Source organism: Panthera uncia (assembly GCF_023721935.1).
Source record: "Panthera uncia isolate 11264 chromosome C1 unlocalized genomic scaffold, Puncia_PCG_1.0 HiC_scaffold_4, whole genome shotgun sequence".
NCBI classification, from domain to species: domain Eukaryota; kingdom Metazoa; phylum Chordata; class Mammalia; order Carnivora; family Felidae; genus Panthera; species Panthera uncia.
The window spans coordinates 81,480,323-81,505,497 of NW_026057585.1; the positions used below are offsets into that span (position 1 = coordinate 81,480,323).

The following is a 25,175-nucleotide window of genomic DNA, read 5'->3' on the forward strand; positions in this document are numbered from 1 at the left end:
TATCCTATCCTATCCTATCCTATCCTATCCTATCCTATCCTATCCTATCTTATTCTATTCTATCCTATCTTATCTTATTTTATTTTATTTTATTTGGGAGAGAGAGAAAGATAGCAGGGAAGTGGGGCAGAGGGGGGGAAGGAGGGGGGGGGGAGAGAGAGAGAGAGAGAGAGAGAGAGAGAGAGAGAGAATGAATATGAATATCTCAAGCAGGCTCCACGCTCAGTGTGGAACCCCACAGGGGGCTCAATCCCATGACCCTGGGATCATGACCTGAAATCAAGAGTTGGACATTCAACTGAATGAACCACCGAGGCATCCCCATTCACCTCATTTTATAAATGGACACTTGAACTAACTCTCCAAGATACAGCATTAATGGGTTAAGAACCAGAAGTTCTAAAATCCTCTTCTGTACTGATGAATGTGCTACACTGGGGTAGGGACCAGACAGTCCCAAAGAAGCAGTACAACCAGGCAGATGCTAGTAGTTGAAATCAAGGTAAAGTGGAACTGAAGGAGGGACCTTAGACATTAGCTGGTACAATCCTATCATGTTTCGAATAAAGAAAGTGAAGACCAGAGACACAAAGTGCTTACCCAAGCTCACAGAGCAAGTTGTTTTCTGTAAAATGGAACCACATGGATAAAGACAAGACTGTAAGTTTTTAATTACAATAAAAGCAGATCTCTTCTTTCTGGACCAACTAAAGGCTTTTGCTCCACAGTTCTAAAAAGATGGCTGAGGTGCTTCATACTGCATAACAACATTATTAAAGGGCATAGTTATCTCACAAACTTAAAAGAAGCATCTGGAAGTTGGAGCCCAACTCGCTTTGCTGCTGTAAATTAAGACCATCTCACTTTTCAATCCTGAAACTCCAGTGTCACATTACGATCTTTTGAGAAAAGATCATTAACAGACCTTAATTTGGCTTCTCCCAAAAGGAAAAGTTAATGTGTTCCAGAATGGATGCAGCCAAGTGTTCAGTCAGGCAAAGGCATTCTTGCCTATTTCCAGGGCCAGGTGTTTCCATCACTGTGTCTGCTAGGGTGCAGTCAGTCTTGCAATGAGCAGAATGGCACCTGCTGTAGATGATCACACAGTCTGCCTGGTGTCCCAAGAATAATTAGTCAAATAGCTCAGGGGGAAAAATTCAGTAATTATCTCAGCTGAAGTCAGGACTCAGGTCAAATGAATCTGCCATCTTCAGATTGGAGGTTGCATTGGCCTTGGAACTAGTTAGCCCCATAATGTGAATGAGAAGCTTGAGGCTCAGAGACCTAAGTTGCCCGTCCGAAATCACAAAGGTAGAAAGTAGCAAGAACAGAAGTTTCCTTTTTACTTTGTCCCATGCTATTTCCACCTCACCAACACCAATTTCCCGTCCGCATTTCTTTGGCTATGGCTGGGCTGAGCCAAATCCCAACTCCCACTGCTATGCTTGTACCCACTACCAGGCTGCACTGACGTGGGCACTAAGATGCCTCTCCGAGGGTGGGAGAAGGACGAATATTGGCTTCTCAGCTGTTGGGTTGCTAAGCTTCCCAGCCCTGCTGAGCCTGCTCAGAGAAGAAGTGCTAGGTTACAGGCTGCACCAGCAGTTTCTTCAAGGATGATTGGTCCCGAGAGGCTTGGGTTCCATTGTATTCACACATTTACTGAGCACCTACAGGCGAGATACCACGTCAGGTACTGTGAGATTAAAACTTTAAAAAAAATTCTCAGCCTATTTTTAAGTGAATTTGAAGTAGTTACCAAGATATATGAGACAACCCTAGCCCTTGCCCTCCAGTAACTCACAATCTAGTGGAGGAGACAAATACGTACACGAGTAACAATCCCACAAGACACTGCGATAGGGGCCATAACTGAGAAAGAAACAAAGGATTGTGGAACAACCAGATTTACCATCTACCTTCCTCCTCTACCTCAATTCAGTTGGAAGAGTTCTTTTAGGGTTCTTTTGGTTCCTCCATGCATTTATGCACAGGTGGACAACCCCAGGTGCAGTTAGCAGAAAGCAGACTCGGAGAGAGGACTTGATTTAAAATCCCAGTTTTAGGGGCACCTGGGTGGCTCAGCTGGTTCAGTGTCTGACTTTGGCTCGGGTTCCTGGGTTCAAGCCCCACATCGGGCTCTGTGCTGACAGCTTAGAGCCTGCTTTGGATTCTGTTTTTTTCTCTTTCTCTGCCCCTCCCCTGCTCATGCTCTCTCTCTCTCTCAAAAATAAATAAACATTAAAAAAAAAAAAAAAAAACTTCAGGGGCGCCTGGGTGGCTCAGTCGGTTAAGTGTCTGATTTCGGCTCAGGTCATGATCTCACGGTTCGTGGGTTTAAGCCCCACGTCGGGCTCTGTGCTGACAGCTTGGATCCTGGAGCCTGCTCTGGATTCTGTGTCTCCCTTCTCTCTGCTCCTCCCTCCTCCAAGAATAAACATTTTAAATAAATAAATAAATAAATAAATAAACAAATAAATAAATAAATAAAAACTTAAAATAAAATCCCAGTTTTTGCCATTTATTAACCATTGGGCAATTACTTAACTTTTGAGAGAAGTTTCCTTATCCGTAAAACAGAGTTAACAATTTGTTGGAGAGAATCAATGACAGAGTGTGTCAAAGTGCTGACATATGTTAAGCTTAAAAGTTTTTGAATTTCAATGTAACAGGGTCTTGGGGCGCCTGGGTGGCTCAGTTGGTTGAGCCTCAGACTTTAGCTTAGGTCATGATCTCGTGTCTCGTGAGTTCAAGTCCTACATCGGGCTCGCTGCTGTCAGTGCAGACCCTCTGTCCCCCCACCTTTGCCCCTCCCCTGTCCGAGTACACACGTGTGCTCTCTTGCTCTCAAAAATAGATATAAATACATAAATAGAATTTAATGTAACCAGGTCTTCTTTTAAATATCAGGCACTCATTAAATGTCTGTGGATGAAGGGGCGCCTGGGTAGCTCAGTCGGTTGAGCATGCAACTCTGTTTCAGCTCAGGTTATAATCCCAGGGTCATGGGATCGAGCCCTGCAACGGGCTCTAACGGGCTCTATGCTGAGCATGGAGCCTGCTTGAGATATTCTCTCTCTCTCTGCCCCCCCCGCCCCACCCCCCGCTCACGTGTGCTCTCTCTAATAAAAAAATAAGAATAAATAAAAATGTTTGTAGATGAATATTCTGAAAAATAGTTTCTTCTTTCTGATTTATCAAGCAACTTCTCTCTCCCTAATTCTGTTCACTTCTAAACCATCATTTTTCAAAATGTGCTCCTGAAATACTAAGCTAGAACTACTAAGTTCTCTCCAAATATTCTCCTAGCCCATCCATCCTTAATAGTAAAATATATAAACCCTACACTAACTCAAGTCCCACGTCATTTAAGAAGCTGTCAGTCAGCAGCCACTTTAAAAATCTGAGTCAGTTTGTGAAAGGGAACAGCACTCTTCTGTCTTTTGTGCAACATGTGACAAATGAAGGCTTCGTCGCCAGAAAAATCAATTTCATCTCTAGTGTTACTACTTCCTTTTCCTGAGCCCTTGTACCTACCTCACTGATCTTTGGAGATACCTCGGGCCTTAAAGAAAAATATAAAGGCTCTGAAGAGCAGAAGTTTCCTATATGCTAGAATGTTATTAACCTTTGTATCTTGACTTCATATTACAAGTCGGGACTGACTTAACAGGAGTCAAAAGCCACGATTATCTACAACCGACTGACAGACACAAAGTCTGTCCTCAAAGGCTTTACATTATTAGAAGATGAAACTTTTGTGAACCATAAAGCAAGTATGAATACCACAGGAATGATACTGTAAAAATACCATGGGCACTCATAAGGCAGTAAACACAATTTTTTGGCTCTACTTTTGCTTTGAGAAGAGCAAGACAACATTAATGAATTCCTACTGTATCTCAGGCATTGTTTTTACAGATGACAGCTTATTGAACCATCAGGGCAATCCTCTGGAAGGAGTTATTATCTCCATTTAACAAATGAGAAAACTGAGGCCCCAAAGAGAGTAAGTGGCAGTCTTAAGTAAAAGCGCCAGGACAGGAATCCAGGTTTTGTCTGGTCTCCAAATACAACGCCTTCTTCCTCAAAGGCCGATCATTCATTCAGTCACCAAAGATGTGATGAGCACCTATTATTTTCTACCCACCTACTTGGGACTGAGATACACGACCACGAACAAAACACTCAGGGCTCTGTCCTCATGGAGCTGAGTATCTTGTGAGGAAGACAGACATTACACAAGTACGCAAATACAGGGTGAGCCTATTTATTTATGGTGGGGCAAAGATCTCTGAGGAGACGGCGCTAGGGTTGAGACCAAAAACATGAAAAGAAGTCGGTGGGAGAGTGGGGTAGTTACAGACAGCATATGCAAAAGTCCTGAGAAGGAAGCAAGCTTAGAATACTCAGAGTTGTAAGGAGGCCAGTGTGGCTGGTGTGTAAGTAGAATGAAACAAAACCACACTGTCCACGTAAGCAGAGGCCAAGTCATGTAGGGATCATGAAATTGTTTGGATGAATTCAAGTACAATGAGAAGCCTAGAAGTGCGAGAAAGCAGCATGTTCAATCTGTTCTAGATGTTACTCTGGCTGCAACGGAAAGAACAGATTGGAGAGGAACTACAATAGATATTGAGGCCCCAGTAAGGCCAGGTCAAGAGATGGCGGGCTTGAACTAATGAGGTGCCATAGGGGTAAAGAAGTATACAGATAAGAGATACATTTGGGAGGTAGTAATGACACAAGTTGCTGACGGACTGGAGGGAGAGGAAAAATCAAAACCAAATCAAGAGGAGAAATGAAGGGCAAGACCCAGACGTTTAGCATGGGTACCTGGAAGGCTAGTGGCTGCATCTGCTGAGATGAGAAAGACCAGAAGAACAGATTTGGCTAGAAAAGGGAAAAAATTAAGGGGCCCCTGGATGGCTCAGTCAGTGAAGCATCTGACTCTTGACCTCAGGGTCTTGAGTCCGAGCCCCACGTCTGGTGTTGAGATTACTTAAAACAAAAAAAAAAAACATTTCTAGAAAGAGAGAAAGAGATAATAAAGGGAGAAAGAAGAGAAAAAATTCAGTTTAAAACATAAATTAGACATGCTGTGAGGTATCCAAATGAAGATGTCAAGTATGCGGTAGGGAGTCTGGAGCTTAGAGGAGGTACAAGTGGTAGCCAGATACTCCTCTAGTCCTTCCTGTTGGAACTGCAATGCTTAACATATTCTCAAGTGGACAGGAGCTCCAGACCCAGCAGCTTTTCACCTTCAGTCCATGCTTAACATAACGAGTAGGTGTTCAAGCCAAAAGAGTATACCTCTCCTTGGAAAATAGTGTAGAGAGCAGGCAAGTTCTCCATGGTCTCGGGTCTTCCTGAATTCATCCTTAATGTTCTATGGCTCCTCCATTTCTCCTCTGGTAAAGCTAATTCAAGTGTCCTATCACAAAGAAATAAGACAACACTATGAAAGGCATCTGCATTAAAGAAGAAATGTGCACATAACCCACAGCTAATCTCTACAGAGTAACAGCATTAGATTTAACACCATGTACTTTCATCCACCTCTCTCTTGCCCACTGTGATCACGGTAAGTTGTGGAAACTTTGCTCTCTCTCTCTCTCTCTTTTTTTTTTTCCAATTTGATACCTACCCAAAGGCATCAGTCTGTTTTTTTGTCTTCTAATTGCTATTATTACTATTCTTTTGTCAAGGGAAGGCTTTTGAGATGTGCGTGTGAGAGACTGAATCTTGAAAAAGGGAATGATAGTAGCAATAAGAGCTAACGGTTATCAAGAACTTACTATATCCAGGTACTGTGCTAAGCACTGGACATCCAGTATCTCATTTAATCCTCAAAACTCTCAAGATGTAGGTTGTATTCTTATATAAATGACAAAAACAACCAGGCTTCCAGAGGTCAAATTACTAGGCCTATTTGACGTCAAAAAGCTAGGAAATACTGAAGTCAAATTCTGGCTGACACCAGAGTCCCCATCTGTTTTGTTTTGTTTTGTTCTGGTAGTTATATTTATTTACGTGACGTCTACACCAAACACGGGGCTCAAACTCACAACCCCGAGGATCAAGTGTAGGATTCTCTACCGAGTAAACCTGCCAGTGCCCCCCCTACCCCCGCCTGCTTTTAAACACCACGCTAGGTGTTAATCTGAAGTGACTTTCAAAAGAGACAATAGCTTATTTTTTTCCTTATAAAACTAAAAACACACATGCTCATTTTAAAAGTTCAGATGATAGGGGCGCCTGGGTGGCTCAGTCGGTTAGGCGCCCGACTTCAGCTCAGGTCACGATCTCGCGGTCCGTGAGTTCGAGCCCCGCATCGGGCCCTGGGCTGATGGCTTGGAGCCTGGAGCCTGCTTCCAATTCTGTGTCTCCCTCTCTCTTTGCCCCTCCCCCGTTCATGCTCTGTCTCTCTCTGTCTCAAAAATAAATTAAAAAAACGTTAAAAAATTAAAAAAAAAAAAAAAGTTCAGATGATAATACGTACAGTCCTAAAGAAAAAAATCACTCATCATTCAATTCTGTTTATATTCTTTAAAATGTCTTCATATATAGGTTTTTTAATGGAATCATGAAATTATTAACCATTAATTAACAATCATTTAAAGATATATTTCAGTAATTTATACACACACATATACACTTGTACGCACCAATTTTACTTATTTGTGAATCATGTTAAAATGCAGACTGCAATTCAGTAAGTCCGAGGTGGTGCCCGAGACTGTGCATTTCCACAAGCTCCCAGACGATGCTGATGCTGCCTGAGTAGAAAGTCTTACAGCTTTGGGTGTGTCTGGGTGGCTCAGTCGGTTAGGCATCTGACTTTGGCTCAGGTCATGATCTCACAGTTCGTGAGTTCGAGCCCCGCATCGGGCTCTGCTGACAGCTCACAGCCTGGAGCCTGCTTTGGGTTCTGTGTCTCCCTGTCTCTCTGCCCCTCCCCTTCTCGTGCTCTGTCTTCTGTCTCTCAAAAATGTATACATGTTAAAAAAATAATAAAAAAATTAAAAAAAAAAAAGAAAGAAAGTCTTACAGCTTTGGAGTTGGAAGGGACCTCAGTCTCCTGGTTTTAAACAGAGAGGAAACTAGCAGTCCAGTGGCTTTTAACCATGCCACTTTACTCTGCCAAATAAAATCAGTGCTACACAAAGATCAATCTAATGGTACTGCCCTCAGTTCGGTTTTCCCCATTTACATTTGCCAACAGTAAGACTTGAACCTCTATTTTCCCTAGACTTTTTTTTTTTTAATAAACAATTTTTTTTTTTAACGTTTATTTATTTTTGAGACAGAGAGAGACAGAGCATGAACAGGGGAGGGTCAGAGAGAGGGATCACAGAATCCGAAACAGGCTCCAGGCTCTGAGCTGTCAGCACAGAGCACGACGCGGGGCTTGAACTCACGGACCTCGAGATCATGACCTGAGCCGAAGTCGGCCGCTTAACCGACTGAGCCACCCAGGCGCCCCTCCCTAGACTTTCATAACCAAATACTTTCTTTTCTCCTCAATTCCCAGCACAACCCCTTACTTTCACATGATGGCTCTGGGTCCTGGTTTTGGAAACTCTACCTGATCTATAGCATCGTCTATTAACTGCACTGCCTCACTTAAAACAGAACTGAAAGAAATCCCACCAGCTTTCCAAACCCTGGTTCTTGTATCATCCCCAGGTTCCTACATCCTTGTCCTTGAGTTCCATAAGACAACTTTGTATCCTTATGATAAACTCGCCCTTTTCTGCTTAGGTCAGCCACACGTGGTTTTCTGTTACTCTACTGATAGCACATGGAATGAGGGCAGATTTGTCAGTTCTTGAGAAATGGCTGGTAAACAGGTTAAATCCAAGTATCACAGCCTGGTTGGCTCCTGCCTCTGTCACTTCCTAGCTCTGCAGGCTCATCTCCAGTCTTCCCCTCTCTCTGACTAGCACCTCTTATCTCACATCCTAAAACAGAGGTTACTGACCTGAGGCCAGTGGCTCCATCAAGAGACTTTAATTCCTCCAGCTCCTGGAGCACTAGTGAGGTATAGAGTCCATAGAGGCATCAGCAGCTAGGACACCTAAATTGAGCTCAAACATCTTAGTCTATAGCCTGTTCCTCTCTACACAAAGGTCATGGAAAGAGCAAAACAAACAAACAAACAAACAAAAAAAAAAAAACAGAAAAAATCTAAAGTTGATTCTTACAGATTTCTGCTGTGGTCAGTGTAGGAATACATAACTTAAAGCTCTCCTGTTGGCTCCTGCCACAGAACAGGAGAAACCCTATGTGATTCTTCAAGAAGGAGAGTGGCATGCATTAATGAGGGAAATCTGGAAACATGACAGTAACAGGTTTACAATTTCAGGAAAGTAGCAGGTTGCCATTTTTAAAAATGGACCTTGATGTTTTCTTTCAAATTATGTCCTATAAAAACCTAGAGTTTTACGGTGGTTGTTCAGAAACTCCTCAACCTGAGTTTATTTGTAAACAGTCAACTCTGAAATATCTAGGGACCACAGGGTTCAAGAAAGCCAAAGAAGTAGGGCTGGAGGCCAACCAACCAGAGGAGAGTCCTCAAAGGAAGGGGGAACACATCCCCAAAGAAACCAACTTCTGGAGGTCCTGCCCAGAGCAGTTGGGAGCCAGTAGTCTCTCTTCAGTAATTAGTAAGAGACTGTTTATTGCCAATTCCCACTTGCCCTCCCCGCCTTGGGTTGGACCATGGGAGCAAGGAGGAGTGAAGGGTACAGGAGTGTATTCTGCTTGGATCCGATTTACCTATTAAGCTTCTAAATAAGATGTCATTTGAAAAAAAGAGTCCTGCTGTTTTAAGAAAGTTTATGAAACACAGATATAGTCAGTCCAGTCAAATAGGACCACATCTGTAGACTTAAAAGAGCAAGTAAATTGACAAAGATCGAGGTATACCATTTAGAGTTGCTTTGCAATAATTCTAGAAACAGAGTATCTTCTTTAAGTGCTTCATTTTAAGTGAACGTTTTTTAAACATTGTAATGTGTAGGGAGGCAACAGGGACCCAGTTACTAGCCACCCACTTCCCAAAGCAAGGGACAGAGCAAGGAGAGTGTGGGGACGGGAGGTGTGGCAGGGGAACGATGGCCCAGAGTGAGGTCAGAACCTATATTGGGTGAGGAGGAAATTTGCAAAGAAGATCAACCCAGTGTGAAAAGGAGCAGGGTAATGATGGCGTCCACGTATTGGGCTGTCCAGAATGATGACAGGGCCTAAAGACTAGAAGAAGTAGGGGCGCCTGGGTGGCTCAGTCGGTTAAGCGTCCGACTTCGGCTCGGGTCATGATCTCACGGTTCGTGGGTTCGAGCCCCGCATCGGGCTCTGTGCTGACAGCTCAGAGCCTGGAGCCTGTTTCAGATTCTGCGTCTCCCTCTCTCTCTGCCCCTCCCCCACTCATGCTCTCTCTCCCTCTGTCTCAAAACTAAATAAACATTAAAAAAAAAAAAAAAAAGACTAGAAGAAGTAATGCAATGTTAACTTTCTGATTATAGTAGTTACAGTGTGGTTATACAGGAGAATGTCCTTGTTTGTAGGAAAACTAAAGTATTCAGGGATGATGGGACATCAGGTCAGCAACTTAGCTCTCAAATGATTCATAAAAAAATGTTATTTGTACTGTACCTCCAGTTTTGTAACTATTTCAAACTTTTTTTTTTAAATGTGCATGCAATTAAAAAAGAAAAACATCCTGCTCTCCCTTCTCTCAAGCAACGTGAAGCTCATAGAACAATATTAAATTGGTAAGATACTGTTTTTTGTTTTTTGAGAAAAAGCAACATGAGCAGGGGAGGGCCAGAGAGTGAGGGAGAGAGAAAATCCCAAGCAAGCCACACACTGTCAGCTCAGAACCCACCCCCCCCACCCACCCCCACTCCCGATTCAAGGCTCAAACCCATGAACTGCGAGATCATGACCTGAAAGGAAACCAAGAGTCAGATGTCCAACCGACTGAGCCACCCAGGCGCCCCAAATTGGAAGATATTTTAAGGCATCTTTGGAACTTCATTTCATGTGTCACCTTACTGATTTGGCCAAGATTTTTGTTGTTGTAGTTAAGTTTGTTTGAATTTAGATTTGTTGTGGTCATAACAGAACAATAATAACTAGATAGAACCCTAAGAGTTAAAGGGATTTTAATTTATCTTTAACCTGTGCATATGAATTGAGAGGAGAATCAGTTGATAAGTAAAAATACTGGGATATGAGCAAAGACAGAATGACTCCAGAGCCTGCATTCTCAACCACTATTCTCCATTGCCTCAAAAGAATTCACAGTGCACATCTAAATCTTGTGAGAATTTCTAACATGAACTAAGTCCCAACATTAGAGATTCCAAGGAGGAGTCATCGTCAGAAGGGCATTATTCATGGATGAGGCTATGATGAGCTGGGTCTGGATTAATTCATCTAAACATGTAACCAAGGATCATTTCTTATTTGGTCTTCTGTTCCTCATATCTGGTATGCAGTAGGTACTCAAAATTTTGTGGGTTTTTTGTTTGTTTGTTTGTTTGTTTTTGAATGAGTGAATGGCCTCACTATACGCCAAACAAACAGGGAAAGAAAGAAGGGAGAAAGCATTCTGGTCTAAAGAATGTAGAGGAAATAACTTCCACCCAATATGTTGGCTAGATTAGAAGGGGGGAGATTTTCAAATGCCACAATGGTAGCCAAACTTCCTCCTTCCCGCCAACTTGATAGAATGACTATCTGAGACAGATGCTTCTTCCTTTTTGAACTTCAGTCATGGATTGATTGAGAAAATATCCAAAAGCAGGAAAGAGAATAGTAAAGTGCAAAGAAAAACACAAAAAACGGACTCATAAAATGTGAAAGATGAAAAGGAATCATTCACCTCATTACTTTTACTTAACTGAAAACAGGGCTAACAGAGGTCAAGTGACTTGACAGAGGCTGCTTACAGCTAGCCATTGGCACGAAACCCCATGACCAGTACTTACGCTCTACCCCACACTGTTCTTAGTTGATAATCTTGGAGGTCCTCTCCAAGTCGTCTGATAACAACAGCTAGTGTTCGAGTATTTATTTGCTGTACGTTAACCTAAGAGCTTTACTTGTCTTAAGTAATTTGATTCTCTTTCGGACCACTCGACAAGATAGGCAATTATCATTGCCACATTATAGATGAAAAAACTAAGACATGAGAGAAGCTAAGTAACTTACTCAAGATTACAAAGCTATGAATGATGACGATGGGATTCAAATCATATGGACATTTTTTCTTCCCTTTCTAGATTGTGAAATTCTTCTGTGCATGCCCTTGTCTTACACAGTATCATATCCATCCCCGCCCCCCCCCCCAAATCTGCAGCGTCTAGCACACTGAAATTTAGAACTGTCTACTGAAATAGTGAAGTACTTCGTTTAATCCTACTTCAAACTGTTAACTCATCAGTTCAGCACATTTACCGATGTTTATGCCAGGCTCTGTGGTAAGCACTTCATAAACCTCCCTTCAGGCCTTAAAACAACTCTACAAAGTAGGTATTCCTGTGTACAGAAATGAAGTAAGTTGCCCAAAATGCATGGCTAGAAAGAGACAAATACTAGGCCATTCCAAGGGTCATATGCCCAGGCCACTGTTACTACCCCTTTCAACACAGTCCCTGTCCTCACAGACTTCCTAGTCTGGTAGGATAATGGTAACCATTTGCAATGCAATGTGATCAGTGCTAAAATAGTGGCTAGGTTCAAAGTGCTGAGAAAACAAGAAAGAGACCAAGGGTTTGGAGGACACAGGGAAGTTTAAGAGGTGACAACTGAAGAGGACTTTAAGGATAAATGGAAGTCCTATAGCAGAGAACACTGTTCTTTGACCTCATTAGAACCCTAATCTATTGACCTCTACTTTCTTCCAACCTGTTAGCCCTCTCCAGCTTGGACTCCATAGCCCATCATTTTAATAATACCCTGACCGCCCTTTAACCCTTGTCTTTACAGCTTGTAAAGACCCTTGTCTTTACAGCTTTACAGCCCTTGTCTTTACAGCTCACCTGTCTGGCATGAGTGAAGTATGGTTGCAGACAACAGAACCCATGCTAGCTAAGATAAGCCAAAAGGGAGTTATCGCCAGGGATCATGTGGCTTACAAAATTACTTGAAGGGCTATGGGAGCAGGCTCTGTTAGAACTTACAGGAACAAGTCCTAACCCACAAAATAAGTCTTCGCCATGATCAAGACAGTTATGGCTATCACTGCAGAAAGTCACTAAACCAGAAAGTTGGTGACTAAAGAGACATCAGCTCTGCTACGAAATTTGCCAGCAGAATTGGATGGCTCTCACCCTCTTTGTCTCCACATCTAACTCAGTTCCAAATTCAATTCTCACCTTAGGTGCAAAGGAGTCTACGAAATCGTTTTTGGCATCTCAGAATTTTCAGTAAGAGAAGGCAATGTGCGCTGCCTTGTAAGAGGTAGAGGTAGAAACGTGCGCTGAGCAAGTCAAACCCACAGTCCTCACCACCATACCTTGGTATGTTTTCTGCATGCCGGCACAGAATAGCCTGATGTTGCTAGAAAAAAATTATGATCTCCAACCTTAAATCTGCAAGACAATTCTACATTCCTCTGGTCACACAATTCTCCCACAATCTACAACGTCTTTCACACCTTCTGCAATCTTCTCAAATCTCTGATCTCCTCTCACTCTAAGCATATGATCACATCACCTACTTTACAGAGAAAATAAAAGCCATGAGAAAGGAATTCATTTTATCAGTACCAAATATACAAACAGACTGTTCCTACTGCCTTCATTTCCTTCTTCCTTTCTATTCACTGGAGAAACTGTCCATCTTCCTAAGGTTGCTCTAACTGTACTTTGGATCCCATCCATTCCCACGTTTTCACAACACGATCAATGACCCAATTTCTCTCTCTCACTTTCTCCTTCGCCCTCTCAGTTGGATCCTTGGTGACCCCTCATCTCTTTCAGCTTCCACATCCTCTCCTCTCCTTTACAATCTTATGTATGAAAAATACTCTGTAGATTCACTGCCTCCATTTCCTTTCCTGAATCTCTGCCTCATATCTGGCTTCTGGTCTCATCACACCAACTCTCACGAAGGACACCATAAGCTCCATGATGATAAAGCCAACAGACATGTTTCAATTCTCATGTTATTTAAATTCCAGGATTTCCTTAAAAAAAAAAATTTTAACGTTTTTTATTTATTTTTGAGACAGAGAGAGACAGAGCATGAACGGGGGAGGGTCAGAGACAGGGAGACACAGAATCTGAAACAGGCTCCAGGCTCTGAGCTGTCAGCACAGAGCCTGATGCGGGGCTCGAACTCATGGACCGCAAGATCATGACCTGAGCCGAAGTCGGCCGCTTAACCAACTGAGCCACCCAGGCGCCCCAAATCCCAGGATTTTCTAACACAGAAACTTTTTCTAACACAGAATCTTTTTTTTTTTTTTTAAGATTTTATTTTTATGCAATCTCTACACCGAGTATGGGGCTCAAACTCGCAACCTCAAGATCAACAGTTGGCACACTCTACCGACTGGACCAGCCAGGCACCACTACACAGACCATTTCCTGCTGCTGAGGCAACATTCCTCTGGTCCTTCTCTATAGCTCTTGTGTTTCTCTTGTGGACTCATGCTTTCATTCTTGGCCATTACAAGTTGGGACCACTCAAGGTTCTCTTACCCACACTTATGGCTCATATTGTCACCTATATGCAATTATTCCCAAGTAAATGTTTCCCGAAAACTCGCTTCTGAGTTCCAAAGCCATATTTCAAACTGCCTCCTGGATATCATACCACCTCCCTCTTCTTCTTCCAAAAAAAGAACTACCCTGTTGCATAAGCCAGAAACCTAGGATCTACAGTTTGATTTCTCTCCTTTCACTCCCTAAATCCAATCCATCATTAAATCCTACTAATTTTACCTCCTATATATCTCTAGAAAACTGTCCAGTTCCTGCAGTTGTACAAATACCTCAGTCTTCATTGCTAATAGCTCTCACCCAAGTAGTCTATCTGTACCTATCTCTCCTCCTATCTGTTCATGCTACTGAGCCTGAGGGATCAAGCCACTCTCCCACCAGACCACCTCCCCCCTCCCCCAGAAAAAACATCCAGTGGCTTCCCATCATTCTCACAGTAAGATTTCTGCACCTCTACGCCCCTCCGGCTGCATCCTGTACCAAACTCTCCTTCATCTCCTCTGTATTGGCCACAGTGGCCTCTTTTTGCCTTTTAGTCATTTGCCACAGGGCCCCTGCACATGCTGTTCTAGATGGAATATTCTGCCTTCCTCTCTTGACCTAAGTAATTAGAATTCTCCCTTTAGGTTACCAGTTCAGGCACCTTTTGTTCACAGATGCCTTTCTGCTTATTTTAGGCACGCATAACATCAGGCCCCTCTCTTAGGCAGCACTATTTTACAGTTCTTAGTGCGATCATTGTTTTACATGTTTGCACCACCAGACTCAAGCCCCTGAGGTCAGGGACCATGTTTGGTTCACAATGTATCCCGAGGCTCTGCACAATAAGTATCAGTTGGACGATTAAGGAGGAGACCTGGTTCCCACGTATGAATCCAAAGCTCTCAACAAGACCGTACTCAGGAGAAGCAGGCGTCGGACATTTCCCTCATCTCTGTTTCTCTGAGGCACAAAGCAGGCCCTAGAACAAGGCTGCACCATCAGTGGTAGAAACAAGCCGGCCTCCTCAGCCATAGAGGAACTTGGTGGAGCTGGGAGACAGGCCTTTCCTCCCTGGGAGCGTCCGGCACAGGGTTCTACACTGCAGGCGCTGGACAAACAAGTCAGCCGTCGAGAGCCCCAGACGGCCGCAAAGACCCCAACGCTCTGCCCCAGCCTAGAAGCGGAACCCACGCTGGTACCTACCGGCGCGGCGAACTCCGGGCCCGCCTATGCCTCCTGCAAACCTTCAGCTGACAAGGGCCAGGCTCAGGCCACACAACCGAGGCGCCGCCTCCAAATGCCGCAGCCACCCACCCCCGACCTTCCTTCCACTTACTCGGTGTCAGCTCCGGGTCTCCCCGCCGCAGCACTGCGCGAAAGGCCAAAACCCAGACAGCGCTTCCACCCACAAGACACAGCGCGCCTAGGTGGGACTCCAGCTCTACCCACCAATCCTGGCATCGTACTCTCGTGACGCCAGGAAGAGCTGACCAATAAAAGAAGAGCGTTCAGGGGGCGGTGCAGAGGAGATTACTGGAAGCCGATTGGTTTCTCCAAGCCGGAAGTTCTGGGGGAAGAACTAAGTCGGAACCAATCGCGCGGTGCCTGAGCCTGTCGGCGCGGTCAGTGGCGGCGCTGAGAAGAGCGGTTGCCGCCATGATAGAACAGCAGAAGCGCAAGGGCCCAGAGTTGCCGCTGGTACCAGTCAAACGGCAGCGGCATGAGTTGCTGTTGGGAGCGGCGGGGTCGGGCCCCGGAGCCGGGCAGCAGCAGACGGCGCCGGGAGCTTTGCTGCAAGCGGTAAGTGAAGTAGGAGGCGGCCTTCGGCCCTCAGCTCATCCTTCATCTCCGAGAGCCCTGCACCGGGAGATCCCGCACTGCGGGGGCGGAACGAGAATCGCTACCTGCAGTTAAAGCAGAAAACACCGTAAAAGCCGTCGACACCCCCCCGCCCCCCACCCCCCCGCGGATGCTGCGTTCGTTAGCCCATTGGACTCCTGTTTTCAGCGTCTCGACCACCCTGTGGCGTGGCGTTAGAATTAGAGTTTAAGGACCTTGAACTCAAAACCAGGACCAGGGCTTTCTCATACTTAATCCCCCAGGGATCCGACATAGAGTCAACATTCAGAAAAGTTTGTAGAATGGATGGATGAATGAATGAGTGAATGAGGGGAGAAAGGAAATGAGTGACACCGACCCGCTTTGGGACTTCGGGCAAGTTGCTTTCCTCTTTATCTCTCAGCGCTAGTACTGTTACTAACAACAACCGAACAATAGCTAACATTCATCGAGTCCTTGTATTAAGTACTTTGTACATGAAAACTCTGTTAATCTTGGTAATAGCTAAAGAGGTAGGAACTGTTAGTATCCTGTTTTGTAAACTCTTATCTGGTAAATGATAGAAACAGATTTTAAGCCCAGAATCCATGCTCCTAACTGCATTTCTTGTGAGATAGAGGTAATGATCACACCTCTCCTCCTGGACTATTAGGCTCAGATCAAGAAATACGTGTGTGTCTCCTCTCTCAACCTCTCTGCCAGTCCATGAACAAATCGTGCTGGCACCCTCCTCAAAATATATCCCAAATTGCTACCACTTCTACCAACTCCATCACTAGCTCCTGGTCTAAGCCATGATCATCTCATCTGACAATTGCAGTGAGGTTCTAACTGGTATTCTTGTTTTCTGCTCTTGTCTGTTCAATCTGTTCTCAGTCCAGCAGCCAGAGGAATCCTGCTAAACGTTAGATCACGTTACCCTCTGCTGCAGACTTTCGGTGGCTTTCCACTTCCCCCAAAGTTAAACCCAAACCCTTACAGCCTTTTGCCCTCTTTCCCTTTACCGCTCAGATGTGCCAATTTTCCGTTGCTCACCCTGCTCCAGTCACACTGGCTTCCATGTTCTTGCCCCAAAGCCTTTTCATATGCTACACTCTACTGGAGTGCTCTTCTTCAAATACCCACATGGTTTACACACTCAGCTCTTCCAAATCTTTGTTCAGATACACTTTATCAGTGAGGGCTTTCCTGACGACCCTGTTTTAAGTTGCAATTCACCATATGCATTAACCCACGTTGCTTTTTTTCCTCCATAGTACCTACCACCTGCCATCTGTTTTATTTGTTTTCTCTCTTCCTCCCTCCTCTTCCTCCTCCCCTCTAGAACACAAACTCCATTGTTTGTTTTTATTTTGTTCAGTACTGTTTTCCCAGTGCCTAGAGAGTGTTTGGCACATAATATATATATTTTTTAATAAATGCATAAACTGGAAATGACTGAAGAGGTTTGGGATTACTGATAGTGTACTAGTTTTTCTCTCTGACAAGAGTATGAGGTTTTAGTGACTTGTCCAAGCCTAGGCTTAGTGTCGAGACCATAATCAAAACTACTTTCCCCAGTAATCTGTACCCTGCGGAGTTGTTGGGAAGGTCAGTTCACTCATTCATTCATTAAATGAGCTAGAGACTGGGAAAACAGTGTTGGATGATGCAAGCAGGGTCCCTGCACTCACAAACCTTTTGTAGTGGGGAAAAAGGACAAGATACGTTAAAAATAAGATAAAATAAGGAAGGTAATTGCAGGTAGTGATAAGTGCTATGGGGAAATACAGTAGGACTAATCGAATGCAGAGGGGAGGTGTGGTGCTGCTTGAGTTTGAGTGATCAAAGAAACACTTTCTGAAGTGGAAACATTTGAAAGGAGCTAAACACAGGAAGATCTAAGGGAAGAAGATCTGATCAGGGACAACAACAAGGATAAAGATCCTGAAGCAGAAATGAGTTTTTAACATGTTTGAGCGATTAAAAGTTGGCTATGGGACGGGAGCAGAATGAGGGAGTAGTTAGAATAACAGGTTGACACTGGACACTTCAGCAGGACCGCGTCGCATTGGAGGCAGAAGTTCACGTGAGAAAAGTTGCTCTTCTCTAAATCAGAAGAAATACACTCGATTATTGTTCCCCACGTCTTTTGCAGCCTCCTTTGCCTGTATGCAGTGACTACCCTGTACTTCTGTCTTTTGTTTAGGGACCTCCCAGGTGTTCCTCCCTTCAAGCTCCAATCATGCTTCTCTCAGGACATGAAGGGGAAGTGTACTGCTGCAAGTTTCATCCCAACGGATCCACCTTAGCATCTGCAGGATTCGATCGACTGATATGTAAGAGAGTTTTTGAAGCTGGAGTAATTGTTCTTTGCCAAATAGTGATTCTTTTTTTAAAACCTTCAGTGCCACAGAAAGTATCAGTCTGAGCTGGTCACATCACAAACTGCATGGCTAACATGCTGAAATAGTGTCATGAAAATGTTGAGTGATCTTGGGTATAGAATTCAAGGTCCATGTAGTACAGGAGGAATCATGTTACTACTTGGAAAGTGAGTTGTCCTAGTTTGAGGGTATCTTCCTCATGGAGGCAAATCTTGAGCTGATTTAGCCAGACAAGAGATCTAGGCATACCAGGTTAATGGAAGTAATGAGAGAGATAGCTTTTCCTTTTCCCAAAGGTGTGAGGCCTTCCTCTTGATCCACTCATAGAATCCTAGCATGTGAAAAGAAGGAGGGGACATGGGGATCCTAAAGTGGCAACTCACTTGGATAATCTACCTGTACGTCATTAGGATCATACGGCATTTAGATTCTCAGCTGCTAGTTGGGAATACCCATTTTTCAGAAATAAGTAGAAAAAATCACTTCAGAAGAGTCATGAGAAAAAACAAGAGAGAAAATACCAGAAACATCTGACTCTTTTATTCTGGCATCGTTTGTTGTATTGTGAGATTAAGTGAGTCCTTTAGCTCTTTGCTTATAAGATTGTACCTCAAGGTAGATGGTAGCTATCTTTGCTGTCTTGATGTAGGTATTCTAGTTCTGTGATCCTTCAACTTAACAGTGACCAAGCATCTGGAAGAGTTGGGAATCTTTGCAGAAGATTAATTAAGATCAATCCCTTAAATTGATGTGCTTAATTTCATCAAACAAAAAAATGGTTTATCAACAGAAAAATACCATATGTACATGCCTTAGTACATATAGAGGTGCTCCTTAATGATACTCCTCAAGCCTCATTCCTTGCTAGACCAAGCTGCCAGAGGACAGGAACTGTGTCTATTCGCTTATCTCATTTTACCCCAGCATCTGGCTTGTTACGGGTACATGGTACATGTGGAATGAGGAAATGTAGTATAAAGTCATTGCCATGTGCCCTTCAAGTCAGTTTGCAGCTTCTTGGGTTTTCTGTAAGTGCCATCATTTTGCAGTTCTCTTATACTCATAGCAGACATGTAGGAGTGAGTACCAACTTTTTTAACATTACAGCAGAAAACTTTCAGATTTAAAAAATTAGTTTTTTCAACCTTATGAAATATGAAAATATGGCATTACTTTTGTTTTAGTGTCAGGAAAATTGGTCCAGCTGGGAGAACCAATAGGGAGAATACTCCAAGGGAGTATAATTTCAAAACTGTTGTGATAAATTTAGAAGTACCTTTTCTGTGGCCAATGATGACTTTTCTTTTGCGTAGTAATGATCACAGAACCCCTGTCTCCCTGACAGTGCTGTGGAATGTCTATGGTGACTGTGATAACTATGCCACATTGAAGGGACACAGTGGGGCGGTGATGGAGCTGCATTATAATACCGATGGCAGGTGAGTAGTTCGCACAGTGGAATGACAGCTGCTTCTCCTACTAACTCGTCTCGGCATCCTTTCACATTGCATCCTTGAGTTTTCTCTCTCAGGAGACTATGCCGTCAAAAACTACTGCGTTTGGAGCAGCTACTTTATTCTCCTATCACTGTTAAGCCAAGTTTGGTGTTTCTTGCTCCGTGTATGCATTTATGAATACATCTCTATCACCTAACATCAACAGCTCAGGCAAATTTGTTTCTTTTTAAAACAAAACAAAATGTAATTTGCATATGCAGATATGTTATTTTTTTAAATAAAAACAATAAAATGTTTCTTTTGAGAAACTCAAAAACATAAATGAAAAAATAGCCCATATTCCTATGACTCCAAAGATTATCACTGTTAATCTTATGATATGTTTTTCTCAAGTTTTTTTCCTACTCGAAGCCATTTGGTTTTTCGTATACGTTAGAGCTTCATGTGTGATCTTTTCTGCTGCTTTTTTCCTTACTGTTATTCACCTATTGTACCTGTATCATAGTAGACATTTTATCATAAACATTTTAATGACCGCATAATTTTACAATAACCTAGGTAATATAAAAATGTGATCATACAAAGTCATTTAATCCTATTAGGTATTTTAGTGAACATTCATTGTTTTTATACCTCTGGCCTCTAAAATCTTAGGGTCCCGGAATCAACTGGTACATAACCTTGTATACATTTTCCCTGTTAGTATTTGAGTAAAGAGTGCCTTATGAAATCAATTATAACTTAGAAATCATTTTCGGAGACAAAGTAAAAACTTTACCGAGCCACCAGGTCAGGAATTGCTACAGCGTGTCTTCACTCTGCAGCAGGGAGTGATTAAACATTTCCAGATGGGAAAACGTCTAAAGTGTTGTCTATCTCAAAGGAGAAAAAGATTGAGAAAACTACTGGTATTAGGTTGTAATACATCATGGGGACTGACAGAAGGAAATTTATTTGACATTTCATAGAGTAGACCTTGTAACTGGGTCTAGAAAACCAACAGGATTTTGTTAGGGAGGGTGAAGCATTCCTGCATCATGTGTCAAACTGTCAGAGCACAACCTGTCAGTGGCCTTAAAGAGTGGCACGTTTTGGCAAGTGTTGTGTGTGGGGGGGGGAGGGAGTGGTTGCCATTGCTTTTCTTCACTTATTTCTTTTTTTGTTCTTCTTGTAGTATGCTCTTCTCCGCATCCACAGATAAAACTGTGGCAGTATGGGACAGTGAGACAGGCGAGAGGGTTAAAAGGCTGAAAGGACATACTTCCTTTGTGAATTCCTGTTACCCAGCCAGGAGGGGCCCCCAGCTTGTCTGCACTGGCAGTGATGATGGTACAGTTAAGGTGGGTGTTGTCTGTCTGTCTGTTGCAGTTTCTAAGGTTACATAATGGGAACCTATCTTGCTTTGCACCTGTGCCATACACTCCTCTCCACAACTTTGCTTTAGCGGTCATTTCTCAAAACAGAGGCCTTTTAAAATAATACGTTTTTTTTTTTTTTAATTTTTTTTTTTTTAACATTTATTTATTTTTGAGACAGAGAGAGAGAGAGCATGAACAGGGGAGGGGCAGAGAGAGAGGGAGACACAGAATCTGAAACAGGCTCCAGGCTCTGAGCTGTCAGCACAGAGCCCGACACAGGGCTCGAACTCACATGACTGCGAGGTCATGACCTGAGCCAAAGTCGGACGCTTAACCGACTGAGGCACCCCTAAAATAATACGTTTTAAGTATCCTCTAGAATAATAAATATTAGAACCATGTTGAACCATTGTGACATGAAACGACATGAATCACCCGAATTGGATTTTTGACTCAGCTATTTACTTAATTATGTGATCTCAGGTAGTTCACTTTCCTGATCCTGTTTCTCAGTCTTTAGAACAGTGACCGTAATATACATGTCTTCCAAAGCTGTTGTAAAAGTATAGTCACTATATGAAAAGGTCAATATGTGGTTTAGTAACAGTGTCATTTATTTAGTCCAGTGATTTCCAACCTGTCTTCATATCAGACTCACCTGAAGAACCTGTTAAAAATACCCAGATTCTAGTTCAGTAGGTCTGGAGTGAGAATTTTGGGGGTTTTTGTTTTTGTTTTCTTAAATTTTTTTTTTTAATCTTTATTTATTTTTGAGAGTGAGAGAGAGAAAGAGTGCGAGTGGGGGAGGAACAGAGAGAGAGGGAGACACAGAATCCAAAGCAGGCTCTAAGCGGTCAGCACAAAGCCCAACACAGGGCTCGAACTCACAAACCGTGAGATCATGACCTGAGCTGAAGTTGGACGCCCAACCAACTGAGACACCCAGGCGCCCCAAGGGAATTTTTGTTTTTAAATTAAGACATTTTTTTTAGAAGAGCTTTAGGTTGGCAGCAAAATTGAGGGGAAGATACAAAGATTTCCCATATACCCACTGCCCCCACATGCACAGCCTCCCCCATTTTCCCCCACCAGAGTGGTACATTTTTTTACAATTGATAAACCTACAGTGACACATTACAATCACTCAAAGTCCATAGTTTTTATTGGGGTTCACATTTAGTGTTATACATTTTGTGGTTTGGGACAAGCATATAATGACGTGTATCTATCACTGTGGTACATTTCGGAGTATTTTCCCTGCCTTGAAAATTGTCTGTGCTCCTTCTATTCATCCCTCCCACCCCTGGCAACCACTGATCTTTTTACTGTCTTCAGAGTTTTGCCTTTTTGAAATTGGCTTCTTTTACTTAGTAATATGCATTTAAGACTCTTTCATGTCTTTTCATGGCTTGATAGCTCATTTGTTTTTAGTGCCAAATAATATTCCATCATCTGGATGTAACCGTTTATCCATTCACCTACTAAAGGATATCTTGGTTGCTTCCAAGAGTAGGTAATGATGAATAAAGCTGCTGGAAACATCTATGTGCAAGTTTTTGTGTGGACCTAAGTTTTTCAACTCTCTTAGGTAAATGCTAAGGACCGTGATTGCTAGATCATATGGTAAGAGTATGTTTAGGTTTGTTTTTTTTTAATGTTTTTTTATTTTTGAGAGAGAGCACATGTGTGTTCAAGCGGGAGAAGGGCAGAGAGAGACCGAGACCCAGAATATGAAGCAGGCTCCAGGCCCTGAGCTGTCAGCACAGAGCCCAACGCAGGGCTCGAACTCCCGAGCCGTGAGATATTGACCTGAGCCGAAGTCAGACACTTAACCGACTGAGCCACCCAGGCACCTCTGAATGTGTTTAAGAAACCACCAATCTGGGGCACCTAGCTGGCTTAGTCAGTGGAGCGTGCAACTCTTGATCTCAGGGTTATAAATTTGAGCCCCACATTGGGTGTAGAGATTACTTAAAAATAAAATCTTAAAAAAGAAGGAAAGAAAGAAAGAAACCACCAATCTCTCTTCCCAAGTGTCTATACCATTTTACATTCCCACCAGCAATGAACGAGAGTCTCCATTGCGCCACATCATCATTTGGTGGTGTCATTGCTTCAGATTTTGGCTCTTCCAATAAGTATGTAGTGGTACCTCATTGTTGGTTTAATTTGCATTTTCGGGATGACATTTGATATGGAGCATCTTTTTATATGCATTTTGTTATCAGTGTATCTTCTTTGGTGAGATGTCTGCTATCTTTAACTCATTTTTTTTATCATGTTTTCTTATTGTTGAGTTTTAAGAGTTCTTTGTACATTTTGGATAATAGTCCCTTATCAGATGTACAAATATTTTCTCCCTGTCTTGTGGCCTGTCTTCTCATTGTCTTGACATTGTCTTTAGCAGGCAGAAGTTTTTAATTTTTTTAAATTTTTAAAAAATGTTTGATTATTTTTGAGAGCATGAGAGCACACCAGCAGGGAAGGGGCAGAGAGAGGCGGGGACAGAGGATTCAAAGCAGGCTGCGTGCTGACAGCAGAGAGCCTAATGCAGGGCTCGAACTCATGAACCAGGAGATCATGACCTGGGCTAAAGTTGGGATGCTTAACCGACTGAGCCACCCAGGCACCCCCAGAAGTTTTTAATTTTAATGGAGTTCAGCTCATCAGTGTTTTATGGATTGTGCTTTGGTGTTGTATCTAAAAGTCTTTGCTATACCCAAGGTCGTCTATGTTTTCTTCTGTTACCTTCTCGGAGTTATATTTTACATTTTATATTAGATCTGTGATCCATTTTGAGTTGGTTTCTGTAAAAGGTGCAAGGTCTGTGTTTAGATGCATGTGTTTTCATGTGAATGTGCAGTTGTTCTAGTACCATTTGTTGAAGAAACTCTGTTTGCTCCATTGTGTTGCCTTTGCTCTTTTGTCAAAGATCAGTTGACTATATTTATGGGGTTCTACTTCTGGGCTCTCTATTCTCTTCCACTGATGTATTCTTTCCCCAGTACCACGCTGTCTTGATTACCGTAGCTTTATAGTAAGTCTTGAAGTCAGGTAGTATCAGTCCTCCTCCTCCATTCTTTTCCTATCGTGTTGGAAATCTTGGGTCTTTGTCTCTCCACATAAACATTAGAATCAATTTGTTGATTTCCACAACACATTTTGGTTGGGATTGCATTGAATTTATAAAGTTGAGAATGACAATATTGAGTTTTCCTGTCCATGAACATGGAAAAACCATTTATTTAGTTCTTTGATTTTGTTCATCAGAGTTTTGTTTTTTGGGGGTTTTTTGTTTTGTTTTTTTAAACTATTTTTTTAAAGTTTACTTATTTATTTTGAGAGAGACAGTGTGAGCAGGGGAGAGGCAGAGAGAGAGAGAGAGAGACGGAGAGAGTGAATCCCAAGCAGGCTCCGTACTGCCAGCGCAGAGCCCTATATGGGACTGAAACCCACCAACGGTGAGATCATGACCCGAACCAAAAGTTGAACACTTAACTGACTGAGCCACCCAGGTGCCGCCATTCATCAGAGTTTTGAAGTTTCCTTCATTTGGATTGTACATATTTTGTTAAATCTATACCTAAATATTTCTCTTTTGTTTTGGGTGCTAATGTAAATGACATCGTGTTTTTTAAGAACCAGGATTTTTTTTTTTTTTTAATGTTTATTGGGGCACTGGATTACTCAGTCAATTGAGTGTCTGACTTTGGCTCAGGTCATGATCTTATGGTTTGTGGGTTTGAGCCCCATGTTGGACTCTGTGCTGATAGCTCAGAGCCTGGAGCTTGCCTCAGATTCTGTGTCTGCCTCTCTCTCTGCCCCTCCCCTGCTCACGCTGTGTCCCTTTCTGTCTCTCAAAAATGAATAAATGTTTAAAAAATTTTTTTCTTAAGTAAAATGTTTATTTTTGAAAGAGAAAGCATGAGGGTGGGGACAGATCGGAAGTGGGCTCTGTGCTGACAGCAGAGAGCCCAATGTGGGACTTAACTCACGAATCGGAGACCATGACCTAGGCCAAAGTCGGATGCTTAACTGACTGATCCACCCAGGTGCCCCACGAACCAGGATCATTAAACATGTTCCTCAACATGATTTGATGTAGCAGGTCTGACATTTTGGAAGCCATTGATCTCATCCAGCATCCTCATTTTATTTTTTTATTATTGTTTTTATTTGAATATGGTGATACATAATGGTACATTAGATTCAGATGTACGACATAGTGATTCAACAAGTTTATACATTATGCTGTGTTCACCACTGCATCCTCGTTATCAAATGAGGAAAATGAGGCCTAAAAATAATTACTTATTTCAAGAGCACACAAGGACATACTACTCTAGTACCAACCATTTTTATTCTTTCTTTGGCACTAATTTGGTACTCTGGGAAGTATTTTAGTGATTAAACAAGGAGGGACTTGAAAGGAGTATA

At 42.7% G+C, this 25,175-nt stretch overlaps 2 protein-coding genes across 4 annotated transcripts in view; one reads left to right on the top strand and one right to left on the bottom strand.

The window, feature by feature from the left end:
• Nucleotides 1-15,131, bottom strand: part of ZCCHC17 (zinc finger CCHC-type containing 17) — a 61,426-nt gene extending 46,295 nt beyond the window's left edge. Inside the window, exons 1-2 of one of the 3 annotated variants that reach the window (XM_049617633.1) lie at nucleotides 15,055-15,131; nucleotides 5,314-5,434 (exon numbers count right to left, since the gene is read on the bottom strand). In XM_049617633.1, coding sequence (XP_049473590.1) covers nucleotides 5,314-5,379 — 66 coding nt within the window. In that variant the 5' untranslated portion in view covers nucleotides 5,380-5,434; nucleotides 15,055-15,131. Of the gene's footprint in view, nucleotides 1-5,313; nucleotides 5,435-14,921; nucleotides 15,000-15,054 lie in introns of those variants that run through there. The other 2 variants (XM_049617634.1, XM_049617635.1) reach the window with 2 other exon arrangements.
• A 144-nt stretch (nucleotides 15,132-15,275) lies between these two features.
• The window catches only part of SNRNP40 (small nuclear ribonucleoprotein U5 subunit 40), a 33,062-nt gene continuing 23,162 nt past the window's right edge, over nucleotides 15,276-25,175 (top strand). Inside the window, exons 1-4 of the mRNA XM_049617632.1 lie at nucleotides 15,276-15,518; nucleotides 17,746-17,875; nucleotides 19,269-19,362; nucleotides 20,555-20,720. Coding sequence (XP_049473589.1) covers nucleotides 15,375-15,518; nucleotides 17,746-17,875; nucleotides 19,269-19,362; nucleotides 20,555-20,720 — 534 coding nt within the window. The 5' untranslated portion in view covers nucleotides 15,276-15,374. The remainder of the gene's footprint in view (nucleotides 15,519-17,745; nucleotides 17,876-19,268; nucleotides 19,363-20,554; nucleotides 20,721-25,175) is intronic.